The sequence below is a fragment of the Colobus angolensis genome, unplaced genomic scaffold (assembly GCF_000951035.1).
Source record: "Colobus angolensis palliatus isolate OR3802 unplaced genomic scaffold, Cang.pa_1.0 Scaffold103, whole genome shotgun sequence".
In the NCBI taxonomy this organism is placed as follows: Eukaryota; Metazoa; Chordata; class Mammalia; order Primates; family Cercopithecidae; genus Colobus; species Colobus angolensis.
In genome coordinates this window covers 6,494,183-6,519,729 of record NW_012111253.1, presented here as the reverse complement: position 1 = coordinate 6,519,729, position 25,547 = coordinate 6,494,183, and the positions used below count along the sequence as shown (strand labels likewise).

Sequence of the window (25,547 nt, the reverse complement as noted above, 5' to 3'; positions counted from 1 at the left end):
CGCCACTGCACTCCAGCCTGGGCGACAGAGCGAGACTCCATCTCAAAACAAAACAAAAAAAAAAAAGCAAAAGAAATTGGACATCACCTCATTACCAAATGCAAATCATTCTGGTGCATTGCTGAGGATAAAACATGATTTTGGGGGTGGGGGACAGTCTGTTATGGAAGGAACACTGAATTAGGAGTCAGAGACCTGGGTTCTAGGATTTGATCTTCTGCTCATTGCCTGTGGCCCTTGGAAAGGTTATGTAACCGTACTGAGCCTCTGGTTTTTCAAATATAAAAACACTTGCTGACCAAGCACAGTGGCTCACTGCCTATAATCCCAGCACTTTGGGAGACTGAGGCGGGAGGATTGCTTGAGCCCAGGAATTTGAGAATAGCCTGGGCAACAGAGAGAGACCCCCATCTCTACAAAAAAACTTTTAAAAAATTAGCCAGGCATGGTAGCATGCCTCTAGTCCCAACTGTTTGGAAGGCTAAGGTGGAAGGATTGCTCAAGCCCGGAAGGTCGAGGCTGCAGTGAACCAGGATCACGCCACTACACTCCAGCCTAGGCGACAGAGCAAGATCCTGTCTCAAAACAAAACAAAAACAAAAAACACTTGCCTGCAGAGACAGCGTTATTGTGGAATCACATAAGGTAGTGAGTGTAAAAGCACTTTGGAAATTATAAGCTGTTAATACAAATATAAGTATGAAAATAATATCAACTGTGGCTTTAAGGAAACAGTACTATAAAAGAAATTGTTTGCTGTGGTTAAGTCTTTCTCATACTTTGTTTTCAGTTCTTCAGAATTTTTTCAGAAAAACATCATTTTAATCAAGGGCCATTTTATGAAGTGTCTTTTGGTACAAAGCACTCTGCAAAGTACACCCCAGAATACAGAGGTGAATAGGATACCTACAGTCCTGCCATTAAATCAACTGCCCTCTGAGGTGAACTTGTATACTTTTTATTGATTGATTTTGTTTTCAAGATAGTTACAAGTTTATTCAGACGTTTTATAGGAAAAACAGCCTTTTTAGTCTTTGAGAAAAATAAATAGCTCTTTTATATGTGACAGTATTGATCTACAAAATGAAAACTAGTAACAGTTTAATTAGCATATGCTGCATGTGTTATATTAATAATCACTACTGCCTCGGGGTTTAAAATCTAAAACAATAGCAATGGAAAAGCCTGAGAAGTGTCTTTGTGTCTATTTATATCTTATAATGAATTGAAACACCATGGGACTTTTAGATGGTTGGTACTGAACTACAGATATCAATTATACACAAATCTATCCGGCCAAGAATGTGTTCTGTTGTTCTGTTTGTCATACCCAAAGAAAGAAATAACGGAACTAGAACAGGTGTTAATGGAAGGTGTTAAAATGATCAAGGGTGAAGACAGATTTTGAGGTTAAGCCAAAAATATGTATTTATTCCATTTGAAAAGATGAAGGAGACATGGAATAAAAACTCTAATTTTTCTGCCTAATTACAGAAACTTAAAAATGGGGGCACTTTTCAGAGCTTGAAGTAGACAACTTGAGTACAACTAGGGAAATACTTCTTTTCATGATTGAGAACCCATCAAGTTAATCATATTTGGGTACAAGATAAGACTATAAATCAGTTCAGAAGAGGTGACAGATCCAAGGAGGTTTAATAGACCTGTTGGAATTGTGGCTCTTGCCTACTCTAAATGCCTGCTAACAGATGCCTTTGTGCTTTCCAGCAAAGCATCTGCTGGTTCTGTCAACACAGCTTTGATCCTGTGTGGGGGTGGGGAATTCCTGCTCATCCACCTCCTCTCTGCAGCTCCACAACTCCTCCCTAGGCAACCTGTGTGTCAGTTTGTCTTTACCTCTTCTATATCGTTTACTTCAGGATATAATATGCCTACTTCACACATCAGTCTGAGAGCCCCTTCCTCAGGGCCAGGGATAATATCTCTGATTTCTCTGAAGCCCCTGCCTAGTACCTAGCAAAAAGCAAGAATATTCAATAAAGATTTTGGGGCCAGGAGCTGTGGGTCACGCCAGTAATCCCAACACTTTCGGAGGCCGAGGTGGGCGGATCACCCGAGGTCAGGAGTTCGAGACCAGCCTGGCCAACATGGTGAAACCCCGTCTCTACTAAAAACAAAGAATTAGCTGGATGTGGTGGTGTGCGCCTGTAATCCCAGCTACTTGGAAGGCTGAGGCAGAATTGCTTGAACCAAGGAGGCGGAGGTTGCAATGAGCTGAAATCATGCCACTGTACTCCAGCCAGGGCAACTGAGTGAAACTCTGTCTCAGGAAAAAAAAAAGATTTTGATTATTGTCTGACCCAATAGGGCATTGTTCAAGTTCTTTTCCAACCTCCATATTCATGCATAAACCACACAATTTGCTTTTGAAGGTTTCTTGTATGTTTCCTAGCATAGCCTATTAGTGTAGTAAGTTAGGCAAAGCATAGACTTTGAAGCCAGACAAACCCAGGTTTGAGTCCTGGCTCCACCGTTTACTAGCTGTGGCCTTCCATGACCCTTCTGAAGCTCAGTTCCCTATCTAGAAGGTGGGATAATATATCTGCCTTACCGTGTTGTCCTGAGGATGTTCCTGGAACATAATAAACACTCAAGAACTGGGAGCTGCTGTTAATGTTTCCTTAAGTGCTTAATTCAGTGCATACTTTATAGGTATTATAAAATGAATAAAATAAAGAGCTGCCTCAAGGACCTTACAGCTCAGGGAAAAAAGGGTGAACAAGCACACGCGTAAGTAACCCATGGAGTGTGATGGTGGTACAGGAATGGCATGGAGCACTTGGGAAGTTCACAGACCAACAAATGATACATCCCTGGTCTGATACAGCCAAAATTGCTTCCCAGTCTTGAGACTGACCGTCTTAGTATTCACTTGATAAAAGATTGTTTTTGCTTTAATCTTATATTATTAATAAACTGCTACGTATAGACTATATATCAGCACGAGCAATGCTGGTAAGCGACCGGGCACAGTGGCTCATGCCCGTAGTCCCGGCAATTTGGAAGGCTGAGGCAGGTGGATCTCTTGAGCCCAGGAGTTCAAGACCAGCCTGGCTGACGTGATGAAACCCCATCTCTACTAAAAATACAAAAATTAGCTGGGCATGGTAGCCTGTAGTCCCAGCTGCGTGGGTGGCTGAGGCACAAGAATCGCTTGAACCCAGGAGGCAGAGGTTGCAGTGAGCTGAGGTCATGCCACTGCACTCCAGTGTGGGTGACACAGTGAGACTCTGTCTCAAAAAAAAAAAATAAAATAGATTACACTAAGATAACTGAGTGAAGATGATAATTAGGTTTCTGTGGTATCAGTGGATTTTTTTAATATACAAAAAAAGCACTTGATTAGTATTTTTGGTATTGTGGTTTCATAAGTCCAGAAGTTTAGAACTGGCTTTAGTAACTTGATAAACATAGCATCACTCAATTCTGTTGTTGATGACGTGCTGGGGTCAGGGGTTCAGTGGGATATTTGTGACTAATTTCTTCACATCATCTCTTGCTTTCCAAGGCTTTCAATAAGGAATGAAGAGAAAATTGGCTTTTAATTAATTTCCAGATTTTTTGAGGGAGGGGGGCACTCTAAACAAAGTAAAAATCCTGAGAAGATCAGGTAGAAGGAAGTGGATTGGGTTAATACCTCTTTAGGAATAACAGGGGAGATGAGGACTGATTTCTGCCATTTATCTCTTTTATCCCACTTAATATCCACTTAATGTTTTCAGTGAAAGGATACCAATAGCCTGGCAGGCATAATTCAAAATGTAATATTATCCAGGCGGACATGGTGGCTCACGCCAGTAATCCCAGCACTTGAGGAGCTCAAAGCAGAAGGATCACTTTAGCTCAGAAGTCCAAGACCAGCCTGGGCAACATGGCAGAACCCCATCTCTACAAAAAATACAAAATAACTGAGTATGGTTGCGCGTACCTGTAGTCCCAGCTACTCAGGGGGCTGAGGTGGGAGGATCACTTGAGCGCGAGGGGTCGAGGTTGCAGTGAGCCGAGATTGTGCCACTGCACACCAACCTGGGTAACAGAGCAAGACTCTGCCTCAAAAAAAAAAAAACCATTATCCAGGCCAGGCGCAGTGGCTCATGCCTGTGATCCCAGCACTTTGGGAGGCCAAGGCGGGCAGATCACAAGGTCAGGAGTTTGAGACCAACCTGACCAACATGGTGAAACCCCATCTCTACTAAAAATACAAAATTAACTGGGGGTGTTGGCACGCACCTGTAATCCCAGCTACTCAGGATGCTGAGGCAGGAGAATCACTTGAACCTGGGAGTCAGATGTTGCAGTGAGCCAAGATCATGCCACTACACTCCAGCCTGGGCAACAGAACAAGACTCTGTCTCAAAAAAAAAAAGATTACCCATGGTTCCTTCAACAGACAAATGGTCAAACAAACTGGTACATCCACGCAACAACCTGGATGAAGCCCCAGAGAGTTATGCTAGGTGAAAAAATGCAATCCCAAAAGGTTACATACTGTATGATTTCATTTATTCTTTTTATTTTATTTTATTTTATTTTTTAATTTTTAGAGGGACTCCTCCTTGCAGACCAGGGCCACCCCATAGGCAGTATGCCCAGAATAGGAGCCTCGTTTATTATCAGAATGACAAAATTGTAGAAATGGAGAACAGATTAGTAGTTGCCACAGGTTAGGAGGGGATAGAGTAGGAGGGGAATGAGCATGGCTATAAAAAGGCAATATGAGGAATCCTTGTGGTAATGGAATGTTTTATAGCTTAACTGTATCAATATCAATATCCAGGTTGTGATATTGTACTACAGTTTTGCAAGATGTTACTATTGGAGGAAACTGGGTAAAGGGTACATGAGACCTTTGTGTTATATTCTTTTACAACTGCATGTGAATCTACAATTATCTCAAACTAAAAAGTCAAATTTTAAAAAATAACTACAGTAATTTCCATGTGGACAACCACACAGTATGTGGCTTAAGACCCAAATCTTTAACATAATTAAATAGAGCTACAAAAATCAGTAGCTTATATAGCAATCTATTTATTTATTTATTTTTTTGCTATTGTAGAAAAACTTGGAAAGTATAGACAAGAACAGAATGAAATAGAAATAGGACAGTAAAGATAACTACTGTAACATTTTTGCTGTGTTTCATTCTGTTTTTTGTTTTTCCTGAGTTTGTATATATGTTTTGTTTGTTTTTTTATCATAACTGGGAATATAGAGTTTATTTAGTTTTGCATTCTGCTTTCTTGAATTCTATATCATGAAGATTTTTGTATGTCTTTGAAATTCTTGAAAAACAATTTTCATTTGGCTACATATTCCATTATATGGATATTCTATAACCTATGTAATCGTCCTCTATTAGATTTATTTTCCATTTTATATGATAATATCATTATATATAAATCTTCCATTTTTTTCCTTAAGGTGGATTTTCGTAAATGGAATTACTAAATCAAAGTGCATGAACATTTTTAAGGCTTTTTGATATATGTTACCAGATTGCTTTCTGGAAAAGTGGTACTGATATATGTTCTCACCAATAATTGCATGAGAATGGATGAGGTCTGAGACAGGAAGAATTAGAAACAGAGTTCTGGAGCATGAAGATTTTTATCTTAATCAAAAGTAGAATTTCTCAACCACAGCACTACTGACATTTTGGCCCAGATAATTCTTTGTTGTGGGGGCTGTCCTGGGTATTGTAGGATATTTAGCAGCATCCCTGACCTCTACCCACTAGATAGCAATAGCCACCCTCCCGCTGTAGCTGTAACAACCAAAAATAACTCCAAACATTGGGAAATGTCCACCTGAGTAACAAAATTGCCCCTGGTTGAGAACCACTTATCCAAAGACTTAAATGTGCAATGAGGCACTTATTCTTAGAGTTTCTCTACTGTGTACTAATGTTCTGAAACTTAGCTCCTTGAGGCTCTTTTTTTGTGGAGTATGTATATGTATTCTGCATATTGCCTGCAGTATAAAAGAGGCTGATCATTTTTTTAAGGCTGTGTAAAATGGCTTTGTTACTCCTCATTATGTATCTTTCCCTACTGACATCTGCCTGATTTCCTGGTTATGAGAAGAAACTTGTGATGGCACTTCCATTTGCTTTGCCCTACAAAAATGATTTGCCTTGAAATATAATATGGTATTTGGAAGTGTCAGTGTACCTACACTTTGTCTTTATCTTCTGAATAAGAAGGGTAAGAGTAAGACAGAATGAGAATGATTTTGGGTCTCTTGGGTCTGTATGCAAAGGGAAAAAAAAAGGAGTGGACTGGGATTTTTGTTAACTAAAGTTTGAGTCTTAAAATCTAAGAAGCCTATTTTAGGTAGCAGGAGCTCCCAGTTGAAGGTCTGTTGCCTGTATCTACAGCTGGCTTTACCTTCAGTTCTTGATGGAATGCACCTGGGTAAAAGGCCAATCTTGTTTCTATAATATTTCAAAACATCTTGGAGTCCTAAAACCCATACTCTATCCCTGACATAAAACTTGCTGTGTCCAGATCTTCTAGTGCTTCAGTTATACTTGATAAATTTCATTAATTCAAATAAGATAAGCTGCAGTTTCCTTTGAAAACTGAAGAGCACACAAATGCATTGATAAGAACATGAACTCTCTGAAAATACTCTGTCCTTAAATGATATGAAACTCAATTAAGTCTATCCTTCAGTAAAGACACTAGCCTTTGAAGTTCTGATATGAATTCATTGTTCTTAAGTGTAAGATTTAGGTTACAAAAGTTAGTCTGACATTGACTTTCTGTACTGGCTGTTTCTTTTCTGTTTGTCCCCCTTAGGAGCAGTCTCACAGGTGCTGGACAGCCTGGAAGAGATTCACGCACTTACAGACTGCAGTGAAAAGGACCTAGATTTTCTACACAGTGTTTTCCAGGATCAGCATCTTCACACACTACTAGATGTAAGTCTGTCTTTTTATTATTCTTGTTTTTTGGTAAATTGAATATTGGCCGGGCACGGTGGCTCACGCCTGTAGTCCCAGCACTTTGGGAGGCCGAGGCGGGTGTATCAGGAGGTCAGGAGATCGAGACCATCCTGGCCAACATGGTGAAACCCTGTCTCTACTAAAAATACAAAAATTGGCCAGGCGTGGCGGCGCATGCCTGTAGTCCCAGTTAGGACTGAGCTGAGGAGGCGGAGCCACAAGAATCACTTGAACCCAGGAGGCAGAGGCTGCACTGAGCCGAGATCACACCACTGCACTCCAGCCTGGGTGACAAAGCGAGACTATGTCTCAAAAAAAAAAAAAAAATTGAGTATTTAGCATACCTTTTTACTTTATATGAATTCTCAAATGTCTATCATAACACTCCTTTTCAGTTGCCTTAAGTCTATGAGAAATGTGAGAAATCATCCATCAAAAATTACGGGCACAGTGGCTCATGCCTGTAATCCCAGCACTTTGGGAGGCCAAGGTGGGTGGATCACCTGAGGTCAGGAGTTCGAGACCAGCCTGACCAACATGGGGAAACCCCATCTCTACTAAAAATACAAAATTAGCCAGTTGTGGTGGTGCATGCCTGTAATCCTAGCTACTTGGGAGGCTGAGGCAAGAGAATCATTTGAACCCAGGAGGTGGAGATTGCAGTGAGCCGAGATCGCTCCATTGTACTCCAGCCTGGGCAACAAGAGTGAAACTCCATCTCAAAAAATAAAAAGAAAAAAGAAATACAGTATATGTACAGTACAAATACAATAGAGCCTAGCAGGCTACAATGGGGAAAAAATTATATATCTTTGTAAATTATATGTACATAATGCATGCAAGTGATATGTGAGTTTTTAAAAAAAGTAGAGTACAAACCTACTTTACTGAATTATCTTATATTTCTATTAGAAGAATCCATTGAGGTTAGCTGTGATTACTTTTTATTGCTTTGCACAGTACTTTAAAACATGAGTATAGCATGAGTATAGGAGAGAGAAAAGCAAATGAGATACTGTACAATAGGCTGTATTCCCACACACATTTAATATGTAACATGGTTTTGTTCCATAGACTCAAGGTCTTCTCCTTAAAACATAAGCGTATACTCCATCTTTAAATATTACAGGCTCCACTGACAGCAGACTGGGATACAAAGGAAAAAAGCAGAAGCTGACCATTTTCATTTCAGTCACATTTTAAGTAAAATACCTTTCTTAGAGAATTTGGTTCACTTCAACAGTGAAAACTCTTGGGTGGTTTTGATGGTATTTGAACATGTTAGTCTTTTTACAAGAAAAACCTTCCCTTAATGAGAGAATCATACTTGTTTTGGGATGCCTAGAACTGTTTGGTGCTGAATAATTCACCATATGATGTAAATGAAACTAAAGCAAAATTTCCCAGAATGTGTTCCACAGAACATTGCTCTGGGAGGTAGCTGTGGGTGTTGCCATGGTGGGAAGGGGAAGTAGATCTTAAATTTAGTGGTTAAATTATTTATTGACTAAATAAGTTTGGGAAATGCTACATGCTTTAGTCTTTTTATACAGATGCACAATGGGCATTGGTATATTGATAGCTCTGAGGTGATCTAAAGGAAAGAAGCCTTTTTAACTTTGTTTAACAGCATTTCTCAAACTAATTTAGGCACAGAACTTCTATTCACAATCCTGTTGAGTTCTGTTTTGATGAGGACCAGTTTGGGAAAAGCTCAACTAAGAGTGTTTGTTGCGGCCGGGCGCAGTGGCTCAAGCCTGTAATCCCAGCACTTTGGGAGGCCGAGACGGGCGGATCACAAGGTCAGGAGATCAAGACCATCCTGGCTAACACGGTGAAACCCCATCTCTACTAAAATACAAAAAACTAGCCGGGCGAGATGGCGGGCGCCTGTAGTCCCAGCTACTCAGGAGGCTGAGGCAGGAGAATGGCGTGAACCCGGGAGACGGAGCTTGCAGTGAGCTGAGATCCGGCCACTGCACTACAGCCTGGGCGACAGAGCGAGACTCCGTCTCAAAAAAAAAAAAAAAAAAAAGTGTTTGTTGCATTATGCTTCAGCTTCACACTAAATGCAGCCATAGGTATCTAACAGTTGCTTCTTTCCCCACATGTGGTCAGTTCAAATTAATTATCAGATTTTCATACCTAGTTTGGCCTTTGTATATAGTATACATATTAATTAGGGCTGACTAACCGTTATAACATGTAATTCTAAAATTTGAGTGGCTTAACAGAATAAAAATTTACTTCTTGCTCACTTCACAGTCCAATGCAGGTAGATGAAGGAGGTCTTTTCCACACCATCATTCAGAGACCCAGGACTCTTCCCCTAGGTCACATGGCTATTTCCCAGGGTCTTGGAATCTTCTACTGTATCCTTTGAACCTAGCCAGCAAATGAGAGAAGAGAGAACATGGAGAATCTTGCAGGGTCAAGCTTGGAAATGGGTTTATCTCACCTTCCTTGGCAACTGCTAGTCATGTGCCCACCTGGATGTGAGAGCTGGGGAACATAGTTTAGAAATGTGCTCAGGAAGATAAGGAATTGGGTCTTCTCTTTAGTGTAATTTATCTTAAGTAGTATATGTTCACTGTCATTGCTGCAGAAAGTTTTCACAATTGTGAATTTCCCACAGAAGTTTATACCCTTTACTAGAACTAGTTAGTGGAATATTTAGAAAAGGCTGCAGCAATGTGTGGAAATTTTGTTTATTTCAGTGTGGTCAGTGGTTAGGTCATTGCCAGGTGGATTTACTGACCTTCTTTTGAATCAAGGACTTTTTGTAACAAAGACTTTTTGTAATTTAAACACTAAGAGAAGCCCAAATTGGTTTCAAAGTTGTATTTTTTCTTACTGATATAACAAGGTATCTGAGCACATCAAGCTTGAGATTGCAGGAGAGAAGCAGGAACATTACTGGCTTACACAAAGAAAGGGGCAGCTATTCAGACACAAACTGGACTTTCAGACTGAGCCAGGCTGCCACTCACTCCCCAATGGTGAACATCTCAGACCTCACAGAAAGCATTCATTTGGAGTAACTGCTGCACTGTTTGGTATAAATTGTCACAATTTCAGAGGAGATTCTTAGATGTTAATGAGAAAAACATACTTAACTTTCCTTTGCATTTGTTTACATTATAAACCTAAAGAAGTATCTGCTTTATTGGCATCTGCCCTGTCAGTGCAGGTCAATTTGAAAGAGGAGCTGTTGAACTGGAAATGAACCATGCCTGTTAAAAAGATGCAGTATAAGACCAGGAGCAGTGGCTCACACCTGTAATCCCAGCACTTTGGGAGATCAATGTGGGAAGATCACTTGAGCCCAGGAGCTCAAGACCAGCCCAGGCAACAAAGCAAGACCCCATCTCTACAAAAAATTTAAAAAGTAGCTGGGCATGGTGGTGTATGCCTGTGGTCCCAGCTACTCCAGAGGCTGAGGCTGGAGGATCACCTGAGCCCAGGAATTCAAGGCTGCAGTAAGCTATGATCACACCACTGCACTGCAACCCGGGCAACAAACTGAGACCCTATCTCTAAAACAAAAAAAAAGAAAAAAAAAAGGTGCAGTATCTTCTGAATTTTAGAAACAGGTGCCATATACGAACTCCAGTCAAATTAATGACTGTGAGGCCAAGCCCTGGACAATATTTGCATGCATGTGGTTCTGAATCTCCAAACTGAGCTATTTCTAAATGAAAGTTTAGGCCAGGTACAGTGACTCACGCCTGTAATCCCAGCACTTTGGGAGGCCAAGGCGGACGGATCACCTGAGGTCAGGAGTTCGAGACCAGCCTGGCCAACATGGTGAAACCCGTCTCTACTAAAAATACAAAAATGTGGTGGGTACCCGTCATCCCAGGTACTTAGGAGGCTGAGGCAGGAGAATCACTTGAACCCAGGAGGTGGAGATTGCAGTGAGCTGAGATCGTGCCACTGCACTCTAGCCTGGTCAACAGAGTGAGACTCCATCTCAAAAATGAATGAATGAATGAATGAAAGCTTATTCATCATGAATGAAATAAGCCATCATTAGAATGTGCCCTCATACCCTATATACCATAAATAAGGCTTATTAAGCTCATTTCACGGCTAACAGGCTACATTTTAATAATATAATCAATGAAGAATTCAAGTGACTGCCATATAGAGAAATCTAATCATTTAAAAATTTTTAATATTTAAATGTTTATGGTATACATTAAGGAAGGAACATGGCAACGACCAACTCTTGACGAGCAGCTGTTAAAACTTTGGAGTTTCAGGCTGGGCACGGTGGCTCACTCCTATAATCCCAGCACTTTGGGAGGCCGAGGCAGGAGGATCACTTGAGGTCAGGAGTTTGAGACCAGCCTGGCCAACATGGTAAAACCCTGTCTTTACTAAAAATACAAAAATTAGCTAGGCATGGTGGCGCACGCCTGTAGTCTCAGCTACTTGGGAGGCCGAGGCAGGAGGATCACTTGAACCCAGGGGGTGGACATAGCAGTGAGCTAAGCCTGGGAGACAGAGCAAGACTCTGTGTCAAAAAAAAAAACTGGCCTTTCATTTTTCTTTCTTCCTATGTTCCACATACCATGGTTGATTTGGAATTGTTTTGTTTTGCAGAATCAACATGAATTCTTCTGCTTTTTTTTGTTTGTTTTTTGGTTTTTGTTTAAGACAGGCTCTCTTTCTGTCTCCCAGGCTGGCTCACTGTAGCCTCGACCCTGTGAGCTCAAGCACCTTCCTACCTCAGCCACCCAAGTATCTGGACACAGGTGTACCACCACACCCAGCTTTTTTTTTTTTTTTTTTTGAAGAGACAGGTCTCACCATGTTGCCCAGGCTAGTCTTAAACTCCTGGGCTCAAGCAGTTCTCCTGCCTCGGCCTCCCAAAGTACTGAGATTACAGGCGTGAGTCACTGCCCCTGGCATGAACTCCTTTTTAAGGATTCCAATTAGGGACACCCAGGGGGCATAGTTTTATGGACCATGGATTAATTAAGGCTAATTAATCCCACTGAGCCATTTTAGGAAATATCTTTACCATATTTATGTTATTCCTGTTAACTCAATAACATTGTAAACAGCTAGGTATGAAGCCATAATTTTAAGGCTGACAAAAAGAAATGGGATTAAGTTCCCCAGAAAAACTAAAGATTATCTAGGACTTTATTTTTTCTAGTCATGTTCTTAAAATAATAACAAGCTCAAAATTTGAAGAAGCATTATTAGAATTTGTTTAGAGGAAACAAAACTGCCAAACTGAAACATTTACATTAAAATGGAGAAGTACTGTGATTCTACTGAAAGGGAAATGCTTTCTGAAAGTTTTTGAATTTGAGTAAAACACATTTAGTTAAATCTGTAGTTAGAAACTGATACAGAAAACTCTAAATGTTTCCTATCCAAGTAGTTCCAGCCTGGCACACATACGCAGCTTCTCATTTTGTGGGAAGAGATACAGAGGCATGAGTAACTGCTTTGTCCAGCTTGTTGCAGTATGCCTCTATTTAAAAATTAAAAGCACTGGTGCTACGATGATCTTCATATGAAATGTATAGATCAATTAGTAAAGTACAATTTGACATTAGTTTGCTAGAACTGCCATAACAAAATACCACAAGTTGCATGGCTTAAAACAACAGAAATTGATTCTCTCATAGTTCTGGAGGCTGGAAAGTCCTAAATCATGGAGTTGGCAGGGGCATGCTCCCTCCAGAGGATCCAGGGAAGAATCCTTCCTTGTCTCTTCCAGTTTCTGGTGGTTGCCTGCAATCCTTGGCGTTCCTTGACTCATAGATGCATCATTCCAGTCTCTGCTTCCATCATCACATGTCATTCTTTGTGCATGTGTGTCTGTGTATTTACCTGACCTTCTTAGAAGGACACCAGTCATTGGACACCCTAATCCAGTATGACATCATCGTAATTAATCAGATCTCCAAAGACACTTATTTCCAAATAAGGTCACATTCTGTAGTTCTGGGTAAACATAAATTTTGAGTGAAGGACAATATTCAACCCAGTACAGCATGGAAAACTGATTTAACCCTGAGTTAATTCTTTACATGTGAGTGCAAATTACACAAATCTAATATAAAATAATGAAATGTTACCCTATCATCCATTAATTATACTTTCTTGGAAATTGGTGTGTTAGCGTGTTATTTATGTCTTGTAATGATACTTTGAATCAGTTAGGGTTGGAATTTGTATGTGATACACTGAAAGGTCAGTGGGTGGGTGAGTTTTTGATGGACTGAAAAACCACGTGTTTCAGATAAAAAACATTTCACAAATATTATTTGGTAGTAGTTTTCAGTCTTCTCAGTTTCTAGTATAAATTTTCCTATTAAAAGAATAACTATTTAGTTTGTAAATCACCAGTGTTGCAAAACATTATTAAATGACACATCTCTCTGCCAAACTTTGACAACTAAGTTTTAAACATTAACTGGCCATCTGTCATACCTCTGAACAGCTGTTAGCATTTGTTACTCACTGCTGTTTCCATAGTAAATGCCCCACCTAATTAAGATTATTTTCGTGGGAAGTCTCAAAATTATGGTTTCTGAAAATATAATGGGTGATTAGATTAATATAGCAATTTATTGATGGATTTTTTAAATTGCAGTAGCAATTAATTTAGAAGTCTTTATAATATTAATTTATAAGTAGATTTTTATAATAGACTTAGTAACTTTTAAATATTTCATTAGCAATTAACTGATACTTGGAATCTTTCCTATTTTGTATGGCCAACATCTTTATTATAATTTTTTACTGTTTAGGGAGAGTTAGCATTTTTCCCTCTGGCCTGGAGTTAGCCATGGAAAACTACAATTCTTGATTTACTATTTTGCTTTTTTGAGATGACATTAAATTAGTAGCCATATTTAGAAGAGCTTATTTTTAGAACTCAGAAATTTCCTAAAGGAAAAAGATGGAACTTCTACAATAATCTAGTGATAATGTTTTTGAGCAATTTGGGGTCTGAGAAGTAAGTTAAATACAATGTTAGATTTGGATATTTAAAGAGATTGCCAATCAGGAAATGCCAAAGCTAAGTTTCCCAAGAATTTGTAGTCCAGTCAATTTGCATTTAAATGTCTAGAATAATAAAGCCTGTCTGAGGACCTTCAGAGGATGAGCTACTAGTAATTTCTCAGGGCCCCATCCAGTCTCAAGAGTCAGCTTTGGCAATTATGAAACCAGCTGGATAGTGGGCCCCTGCCCAGTTGTGGTGGTCTTTGTGCTTCTTGCCTCCTGGGGCTGTAGACTGAAGTGCATTGCTGCTCACTTTAAATTTGAGTGTCTCTCCACTGTTTTCTAACTGGATGGGCAAAACCTCCCATATCTGTTTCCCTCTGTGTTTTGAAGTATTATTGTCAGTGTAAAAGTACTGCATGAAACAAAATACCTGAAAGCTAGAAATACCATATGTTGTGAATATTCTCAAAGTATTTTTTCTTCTTTCTTAATGTAAATAAATGTCAATAAGCTTAGCAAAAAAAAAAAAAAAAAAAAAAAAAAAAAAAAAAAAAAAAAGCCACTAAGCATATGGTTCTTTGTTAAGCAGCAATAGAAAACTGATACAACCAGGAACAAGATGAGGATTGTCCACTCCCCACTTCTATTCACTATTGTCCCGGAGACTCTGGCCAGTGCAGTTAAGACAAGAAAAAGAAATTCAAGGCATGAAGATTGGAAATGAAGAAGTAAAATCATCCTTTCCCAGAGATGTTATCTTGCATGTAGAAAATACTAAGGAATCCACAAAAAATCTAATAGCATTATAGGCAAGCTTAGCAAGGTCACAAGATACAAAACGAATATACACACATTATCTAAATTTCTATATGTGAGCAAAAAATAACCCAAAAATAAAGTTAAACAAATATTCACAATATTATAAAAAGAATAAAATAGGAATAAATCGAACAAATAATATAGGATTTGCATACTGAAAACTAAAAAATGCTGCGAAAGAAAGATCTAAATAAATGAACAGAAATATACTGTTGGAATGGAGGACTTAATATTGTTAAGATGGTGTTTTTCTCCACATTGATCTATAGATTCAGTGCAGTCCCTATCAACATCCCAGTAGGATTTCTTTGTAGAAGTCAACAAGGTGATCCTACAATTTATGTGGGAATGCCAAAACAATTTTGTAAAAGAAAAAAATTGGATAACTGATTTCAACACTTCCTATAAGGCTACAATAATCAAAATAGTATGGTGTTGGCATAAGGATAGATATACAGATCACTGAAACAGAAAAGAGTCTAGAAATAAAGCCTCATATTTATGGTCAATTTTTTTCCAACAAGATTGCCAATGCAATTACATGGAAAAGGGGATAGTCGTTTTTTTTTCAAGTGGTCTTGGAGCAGTTGGAGATCCATACGCAAGAAATGAACTTAGACCCTGTCTCATACCATACACAAAAGAAAATTGCCTCAAAATGGATCATAGATTCACTTTAAGAACTTAAAACTATAAAACTTTTAAAAAATATATAGGAGTAAATCTTCATTACCTTGGGTTAGGCAAAGAGTTCTTAGATGTGACACAAGGGAATTTGGGGGGATTAAGGAAATGTTCTAAAACTGGATTGAGATGGTGGTTGTACAACTATATAAATTTACTGTCATCCCACTAGATTTTTTTTTTTTTTTTTTTTTTTTTTTGAGACGGAGTCTCGCTCTGTCGCCCAGGCTGGAGTTCAGTGGTGCGATCTCGGCTCACTGCAAGCTCCGCCTCCCGGGTTTACGCCATTCTCCTGCCTCAGCCTCCCGAGTAGCTGGGACTACAGGCGCCCGCCACCTCGCCCGGCTAATTTTTTGTATTTTTAGTAGAGACGGGGTTTCACCATGTTAGCCAGGATGGTCTCGATCTCCTGACCTCGTGATCCGCCCGTCTCGGCCTCCCAAAGTGCTGGGATTACAGGCTTGAGCCACCGCGCCCGGCCCCCACTAGATTTCACAGGGCCATTACACTAAATTAAAATTTAGCTTTGTGGCTAAGAATTTACCACGGATTCAAAAATACTAAATATGGTTTTTTCTCCCAAGAACTGTTTTATTAACCAGTGTGTAGTTGTGCCTTATGGAAGAAGTCCAAGTTGTGTTTTTTGTTTGAAAATGTTGTGAATTACATAATTTTATATATTTTCAATATGGAAGACACCTCAGAGCAACTTATTTTAGTTCATTCCTTCTACATTCAAGTACATATTTGCCATTTCCAAAAATTCACAGCTTTTTGACACTTTTTTAACATCAATTTTTGGTCTTTTTTATTGTGGTAAAATATATATAACATAAAATTTGCCACTTGAACCATGTTTAAGTGTACAGTTCAATGACATTAAGTATATTCACATTGTTATACAACCATCAGCACTATCCATCTCCAGAACTCTTTCATCTTCCCCACCTAAATGTCTGTACCCATTAAATACTCCCATTCACCCCTCTCCTTAGCCCCTGGCAACCACCCTTCTACTTTCTGTCCCTATGAATTTGACTACTCTAGGTACCATGTATATAAGTGAAATCATCCAGTATTTGCCCTTTTGTGTCTGGCTTATTTCATTTAGCATGATATCTTCAGGGTTCATCCATGTTGTAGCATGTGTTAGAATTTTCTTCCTTTTTAAGGCTGAGTAATATTCCATCGTGCGTGTATACCACATTTTGTTTCTCTACTCATCCAATATTGATGTTTTGTGGTTGATAATTATGTGCTAGGAAAAACCAAATTCTCAGAATAAGACTGTCTAATATTAGGGAATTCTGCCTCGTTCCATCTCCACACAATTACTCTTTCTAGGTTGCAAGTTAGGTCTTATGCTGTACATCTTTGTGAAGGAATGTGTGATTTCCACTGAAAGTATTAATGACTACGGGAGTCCTTCCAGTTCCCTTATTTGTTCAGATAAATTACTTCTTAAAGCGAGGTTTAGAATTTACTCTAGAATACCAAGAATAATGAATCAGCTTGTCACCAGTACCAGTGTTACCCACTGAGTGCCATTCTCTTTTTATGACACCATGATCAACTTTACCAAAAGGCAAAGGAATTTGCAGAAAGCCTTCAAAGTACAACAAGCACTGATTCTTCTTTATGCTATTCTCAAGGAAAGGAGGGGTTTCCCCCTAGAAAGGAATGTGATATGCTCAGTTAAAGAATGTTCGATGGAGTGGCTTGCAGCATTCATAATCCAAGAACATAACTGTTTTCTTCTCTTTGTGGCCCTTCAAACATTATCTCATAAAACTCTTCTGCCAGACTGCCTTTGTGTTACTCTCTTTAAATTTTTCATGACAGAAATTCATTTTTGCTACAGCTACACCAAGTACAAATGCTTGGTGTTTACCTATGCAAAATAAAAATGCTAGCAAAAACCAAAAATAATTAAATAAAATATTATCTGACACACCTAATGTAACATAAATGTTATCTTTTAAAGCAGCACATTAATAATGGTATGTTCATTTAATGTAAATATCATTTAACTCTTGTAGTTGCTTAAGAAGAGCCAAGCTAGGAAATGTGATTTTAACACTTTAAAAAAATAGAAAGGAAATTAATATCATAGTGAAAATTTCTCATAGTTGGGCAAGCTCTTGTATCTGATACTAAAAAGTACCGTATTTCAGATTTTATTAAAACAAAATAAAATCTGCCTATATTATATCATGTAACTGGTTTTTTTTTCCCTCATGTTTTCTTTTGCTCAAGAATAGGCATTATGATTTGTGTTTTACAGGGCTTAATTTTAGAGTTCTTTGCCCACTTGAAAAAGGCATAGAGAACAGTCAAGCTAGGTCATCTGAGGCCAGTGTTTTGAGTTTCTCAGAAATAGCTGCCACTGACCAGAAATCTGCCACACTGGCCTATGTTGTTAGGCCACCAAAGGCACAGTCTTCTTGGATTGAACTAGGAGGTCAAGCAAGTCTTAATTTCTTGAATTCAAAAATAAATCCCTGTAAGTGCAATGTTCTAATAAGATTAGAACAAAAGCAGCCCTGTATACAGACAAATAAAACCTAAACAAAACAAGGGCCTCCTTAGAGGTTCTTTTGCTGTCAAGATCCAAAGGATTTTTGCAGCTTTTTCAGGAAATCTTGTATTGGCCCAGATGTACTGATTTTTTAATTGCCTTTTTTGCTGACAGAAGGAAACGTTAATAATGGATTTAGAGTAGCGTATTACTAGGCCAGCTGCACTCCTCCTTGCACCTTCAAGTAAGGATATATTCTCCATCATGATTTTACTAAAACTTGATTTAAGCTAGCATTTCACTGCTAAGCTATTAAACTAAAGCTGGAACACCAAACTCAAGAGCATCTAGGAACATTCTTATTGGCCGCTAAATACAGTAAGCAGTTGTCCATTACACGTCCATCCTCAACTTGAGTTATGTAGTACAAACTGGGCCATGGTATTGGGAGCAGCTCTGAACCTTAGTCCAGGGAAAATCTAAATTCCAGGGTGGAACTCTTGCTCCTTGATTTCAGTGACTAGATTTAGGAATTTACACACTTTTTAAGATGAGAAACAAATTTAGTTTAAGATTTATGAAATCTTCAAAATGAATGAAATGAATCTTCAAATGAATTACCTTCAAATGAATGGAGTTTGCTGTCTCCATGCAGATAGTCATCTGTATGACTATTACTTGAGTGCTTTCAACTATTTAAAATAAATTGATTTTTAGAAATTTTGTAGAATATAAAATTTCAAGAAAAACAATTTTTGGTGCAGGTAGGAGAGGCATTCTTTGTACCTCAAAAAAGAAAAATGGCCTGAGTGATTTTGATTTCTTTTTGTAACTTGTAATATCCCAGTGGTACAAAATTGTGTTTAGATTTGTAAGAAGGACAGGTTATAGAAGTTCTTCCAGCCAGGTGCCGTGGCTCACGCCTGTAATCCTAACACTTTGGGAGGCCGAGGTGGGTGGATCACCTGAGGTCAGGAGTTGAAGACCAGCCTGTCCAGTATGGTGAAACCCCGTCTCTACTAAAAAAATAAAATAAAATAAAATACAAAAATTATCCGGGAGTGGTGGTGCATGCCTGTAATCCCATCTACTCAGGAGGCTGAGGCAGGAGAATCACTTGAACCCCGGAGGCAGAGGTTGCAGTGAGCCAAGATCGTGCCATTGCACTCCATCCTAGGTGACAGAGCGAGACTCCGTCTCAAGAAAGAAAAAAAGTTCTTCCTAGTGTTTAATTGTAGCTCCTTAAGTTTTTGAAAATGCCATTTTAAATTTTGCAATGTTTCTTTCACACTTACGTTGCCCATCATGCAATCTTTAGGCCACTGCTAAATACACTGCTGTTCTCCAAGCTTGAACTACATATTTAATGATGCCAAGGATCTTTGAAAGGACTGTGTGTGTGTGTGTGTGTGAGACAGGGTCTCACTCTGTCACTCTGGCTGGAGTGCGGTCATGCAGTCATAGCGCATTGCAGTTTCGACCTTCCAGGCTCAGGCAATCCTCCCACCTCAGCCCCCCAAGTAGCTGGGTTTATAGGAGTGCGCCACCTCGCCTGGCTAATTTTTGTATTTTTGGTAGAGACGAGGTTTCCACATGTGGCCCAGACTGTTCTCAAACGCCTATCCTCAAGCTATCTGCCCACCTCGGCCTCCCAAGGTGCTGGGATGACAGATGCAAGCCACTGCACCTGGCCTCAACAAGTTTATATGTAAACTTGAGCAAGAAAAATAGATTTTTAGATCTTACAAAGTTTTCTGTGATCTCCAACTTCAGAAAATCAGTTCCAGTACAGTAATTGAATATCAGTTCCCTGTGTTTCAATATTAAATCAGCTTTCCCTAGTATTTTGCTGGATTTCAAATGTATATGAGAAAATACCTGTTATGTATTGATGGCTGATCTGCTCAGTTCGCTGAAAAGATGTGACATTGGAACTTTGTTCCTATTTATCCACATAATTCACAGAAACTGTGAAGAAAGTTCTTAATAAGATAGTCTGTGTTTTCAGAACAAGTTATTTCAGTGTTCATTATTGCTACACAGTGTAATTCTGTGCACACTGTTATTATCTGTTTTATTAGGATCATCACAGACACATTCATTAAATACTTTGCAGCTAAATATTTGACTCTTGCAAACTTTAATTCTTTTCCAGCAGGAAACTTCTTCAGTATCTATAAGTGATAAGATGATGGTTGCTAATGAACATCAGTGTTCTTTGCAACCCTACAAGCCTATGCCTACAGTATAGTTGTAAAAGTTATAAACTTGTCCAAACCAATATACATTCTGGTCCTCAGATTTGGTTTTCTCTGTGCGAAAAAAAGTTAGTGGGACATACAACTCAGTGATAATTATTTTATAGCCTCTTACCATGCATTCCATTTTAAATGTTGATCTTGATAAATACTTCACATAAACTATGAGCCAAACAAAGGTTTCTATTTGAGAACCAAGAAATCAGAAGATAATGTGATATAATGGAGTATGATAAAAAATGAAACTTGATTTAGTGCTTTGAATGTAAATAAAAGGTGGCATATTAACCGATTTCATCATTCTTACGTTTGAAAGTACAGTCTCAGGAGATTTGAATTTAATAGCACCACCAAGTTTATTCTGCTTCATTTGAAACAACCCATGTCAAATGTAGAATGTGGTCTCTTTACGGAGCTGTGGCGACACTTCCTAAGACAGAAAGATGAATGAAGCGTGTCAGTGTAGCTATGTGTGGTCATATCTGACTCAGTGCCAGAGATTTGCAGAGAGCAGGCCTATCTGTGAGTGAGACAATATGAGACAGTCTGTTTCCCTTACAGCTGTTCACATTTCCTTGTTTTGCCCTGGTGTTGTATGCGCGTGTTTTTTTGTTTTGTTTTGTTTTTTAATAAAAAGTGCTGAATTTGGCCGGGCGCGGTGGCTCAAGCCTGTAATCCCAGCACTTTGGGAGGCCGAGATGGGCGGATCACGAGGTCAGGAGATCGAGACCATCCTGCCTAACACGGTGAAACTCCGTCTCTACTAAAAATACGAAAAAAAAAATTAGCCGGGCCTGGTCGTGGGGGCCTGTAGTCCCAGCTACTCAGGAGGCTGAGGCAGGAGAATGGCATGAACCCATGAGGTGGAGGTTGCAGCGAGCCAAGATTGCGCTACTGCACTCCACCCTGGGTGACAGAGCGAGACTCCGTCTCAGAAAAAAAAAAAAAAAAAAAAAAAAAGTGCTGAATTTGCGTAATGGTAATTTCATTAGAAAAAGAGAGTAAACAAGGCTGGGCACAGTGGCTCACGCCTGTAATCCCAGCACTTTGGGAGGCCAAAACAGGTGGATCATGAGGTCAGGAGATCAAGACCATCCTGCCTAACACGGTGAAACTCCGTCTCTACTAAAAATACGAAAAAAAAAATTAGCCGGGCCTGGTCGTGGGGGCCTGTAGTCCCAGCTACTCAGGAGGCTGAGGCAGGAGAATGGCATGAACCCATGAGGTGGAGGTTGCAGCGAGCCAAGATTGCGCTACTGCACTCCACCCTGGGTGACAGAGCGAGACTCCATCTCAAAAAAAAAAAAGAAAAGAAAAGAAAAAGAGAGTAAACAGTAACAGATTCATTCTTGTTTTCCCTCTGGGGATAATTTATTAACATTCTTCCTTCTCTCTTCCTCCCCCTTCACACCTCAGCTTTACAAATATACCTGATATCTTCAAATTTCAGGAAACCAAATAGCAAGAGGAAATACATTTTGTCATTCCAATATACCTTGAATTTAAGCTTCTAGAGCAGGCATTCACAAACTATGACTCTCGGGCCAAAGCCAGCTGGCCACCTGTTTTTGTAAATAAAGTTTTATTGGAACACAGCCATGCTCATTCATTTATGGATTATTAACAGCTGCCCTCACACAACACAACAGGGTTTAGTGGCTGTGACAGAGACCATATGGCCTGCAAAGCCTAAAATATTTCCTATCTTGCCAGGATAGGATTAGGATCCTGACATTCTATTTTTTTCTTTTTTTTTTTTCTTGAGACAGTCTCTCTCTCTGTTGCCCAGGCTGGAGTGCAATGGCGTGATCTCGCCTCTCGGGTTCAAGCGATCCTCCCTCCTCAGCTACCCTAGTAGCTGGGACTACAGGCGTGCACCACCACACCCGGCTAATTTTTGTATTTTTAGTAGAGAGGGGTTTTGTCATGTTGGCCAGGCTAGTCTCGAACTCCTCACCTCAGGTGAGAATCCTGACATTCTTTAACATGGCAAGGCTTGTAATTGATTAGCTAATAGTTTTCAAATCATATTGAGTGTATTTTTTCCCTGCAGCCTATAAATAGAATTTTATACAGCTTTTTTCCCAAGTGTTTGCCAAAGATATCTCCCTGGTACAAGGCACTGTGTATTACTGAATTCTAGTAACAAGCTGAGGAGATCTGGATGAGAGAAAGGACAGCATATCAGCAGGGCAGGGTCAGGTCCCTGCTACTCTGGCTGTATGACCCTGACCATGACACTTCACCTGACTGGAACTCAGCTTTTGACTTTTTAAAATGGAGGAGTTGAATCATGTTGACATCTAAGGTCTCCTCTTTTTTTTTTTGTACCCCAAACAGAGTCTCATTCTGTCACCCAGGCTGGAGTGCAGTGGCACAATCACAGTTCACTCATCCTGGGCTCAGGGAATCCGTCCACCTCCGCCTCTTGAGTAGCTGGGACTACAGGCAGTCACCACCACACCCAGCAAATTTTTTTATTTTTTGTAGAGACAGAGTCTCATTATCTTGCCGAGGTTGGTGTTGAATTCTGGGCTTAAGTGATCTTCCTACCTCGTGTGGCCTCCCCAAGTGCCAGGATTACAGGCATGAACCACCACATCTAGCCCTAAGGTCTCTTTTACCTTGAAAATTGTATAAAGTAAGTCAGATTTGAAAGATACAAAAGAAAGAATTAAATATAGTCAAAATATATTTCTTAATTTTCAGGGAAAGTTTTTAACTGCACATGCAGGATCGAAGAGAAATAATATCTGGTTCCTAAAGAAACAAGCTGAAATAAATACTCCTGATATGTTTATTTTGTTACTCTGAATTTTTTAAAAATCTGCTTACAATTTCTATATACTAGTCCAAATATAATACTTATTTTTTCTAGAGGAAGCATTTCTTAAACACTGCTGTGTACTCAGCCTCATGCTAGGGGCTGTTACCTAATGTCAGAGAACCCGAGTCTGGTCGTGGGAAAGAAAAAGAACCACTTAAACAGCATGTTCTATAATAATGTACCTCAGACATTCAGTTCCCTCTTGGCTGTTGATGGCCTTGGTGTGGCAGACACCCCGGGGTTGGCTCTGTCCTGAGTTGCAGACGTGTGGTTTCTGCATCGTCAGTATACTCAGCACCTGGTCTCAGAAACATGTTCTCGTCGCCTGACCCCAGGGGTTACCACATAGCTTTTTACTTCTGAGTCCTCTTGTCCTCCTAGGCAGGGCTGCATCCAGATAGCTCCAGCCAGCCTGCCTTCTGCGGTGTCTCCTTGACTCATGGGAAACACATACATGCTTAACTCAACATACACTACAAGCATGGCCTGCCCCAGGCGGCCTCCAGCCATGAAAGAGGCAGGCACCAGTCTCTTTTTGCTTAGGACCCCAAATGCCACATGTCAAGCTGCCCCAAGGACTCTCTCACACACAGAGATCCTTCCTAGTGTACCAAAGTGGGCCTATAAGTTGCTACAACTCAGCAAGCATCCCTCCAGAGAATGAGATAGTGAGCTCTTCTGGCTGGCACCTCCAGTGTCTAATGTGTGGTTCTTTTGGGGCATCTACCATCCTTCACTTTGTATGAGGGAGGGTGCAATCCCCTCTCCTTTCTTCCCCAACAAGAATGAGAAGGAAATAATCAAATACTTGCTCTTCTTAGTCCTGTGACTCCTACAAATCCCAGACTCCTGCCTCTGTAGGCAGAATGAGGGGTCCCGGGGTGAATGTGAAAGGGCCATTTTGACTGCCTTTCAGCAAGCCCTGGAGAAGTGGTCTAGCAGCTTCATAGCAGGTTCAGTGCCATTTACTTCTTCTTGGCCTTAGCTTTGGGCTTTAGCTGAAAGTCCAAGACTACTGGTAAGGTCCCAAGTAACATTTTATATATTCTTTATATATGATGGAATGGGGGGTGGGTAAAGGGTAAGAAAGACAAGCTGCAGTCTTCCTTTGTTCTCAAAATCCATCTACCTCTCACTTGCCCCAGACCTTGGCAAAACTCTACCTAGATTTGAAATTTGAGTCCTGCGTATCCTTGCAGGCAGCATATAGTGTGCAGACGACCCATGAGAATGAGAAATCCAAAAGCACTATGTTTCTAACTACTGTTTTTAAACACTTTAATGTTACATCGCATTCGAACTTTTTTCCATTGATGACTTTATTTACCTGCTTTGCCATATTTCTCAAATGCTTTGTATATGCTATGGATATCACTAAAGTATTTTGAGTCTCTAAGACAAAAATGTAGAAGTTGGTGGGGAGAAATGAAGGTTGACATATTATGCATATACATCAAGATAGTCTCCAACTTCGGGTTGCCCACTGAGATCATTGCCAGTTGATATTGCTGGGGACCAAACTACTTACTCTGGGGTCTCCAAAGGGATGAATCCTTCATACATTTCTGGGCCTTTGGTTATACAGATTTTTGGAATTTGTGAGCTCTTTGAAGACAGGAACTCTCATCTTTTTCATCTGTGTATCCCTAGTACATAGAACCCCACATTTGTACACTCAATAAATACTGAGTGGATAGGTATGTGAATGAACCAACAAAGGGTCACTTCTCTCTGACAGTGACAAAATAAGCCCATTCCTCACTCCCTCCTGCGTCAGTTCTTGCTTGCCCTTTTGGTTGATGAACGAGCAGCTGAGATTCACAGTGTATTCTTTGCCACATGGACACCATCCTCTCTATCCTTTGACTGGCTTGACAGGTGCAGTTTCTAGGACTTGAGAGCTGCAGTTTTTAGAAGAAGCAGAGCCCAATACCCCCACCTCAGGTAGAAGCCCCATCTTTTAATTCCTTCCCGTTGTATCTACCTTTCATATTAAGCATCCCACCTCCCCCTCACTCCCCCCTGCCACTACTTCCACTGAACTTTAGGTGAATTTAATTTAATTTAGGTGATTGAACTGGATCAGACCAGACCAAATGTATGGAATAAAATTTGGTCTGAACATCTTCCTTGGAGCAGTGCCTTAAAAGAGATTCCAGGCACTTGTGTGCCATCTATGAAGTTGTACGGATAGAACAGCAGTTCTCACTTTACCACTCTGTGCCTCATTTTTCTCATCTTAAAGTGAGAATAGTAGGGATAACCAATTGCATAGGATTGTTTGAAGTTAAATGAATGAGTATATGTTAAGAGCTTAGACTAGTAACGATCATCTAGTAAGTGCTCAGTAAAAGTAGTAATTACCATTGTTGCTATTAAGTAGTAGTACTATTAGTACTCTCAAAAGTTAGCACTGGACATAAGATTTTCAAATACCTAAGGAGTTTATTAAAGCACAGATTTCTGGACCTCTTTCTTAAATTCTGATGTAGTAGG

The 25,547-nt window shown here is 39.8% G+C and overlaps 1 protein-coding gene across 4 annotated transcripts in view; it reads left to right on the top strand.

The window, feature by feature from the left end:
- CASK (calcium/calmodulin-dependent serine protein kinase (MAGUK family)) overlaps positions 1-25,547 on the top strand; it is a 428,292-nt gene that overhangs the window by 330,397 nt on the left and 72,348 nt on the right. For all 4 annotated transcript variants that reach the window (XM_011942514.1, XM_011942504.1, XM_011942497.1 and 1 more), the window contains one exon: positions 6,825-6,946. In XM_011942514.1, the coding sequence (XP_011797904.1) occupies positions 6,825-6,946 (122 nt within the window). The remainder of the gene's footprint in view (positions 1-6,824; positions 6,947-25,547) is intronic.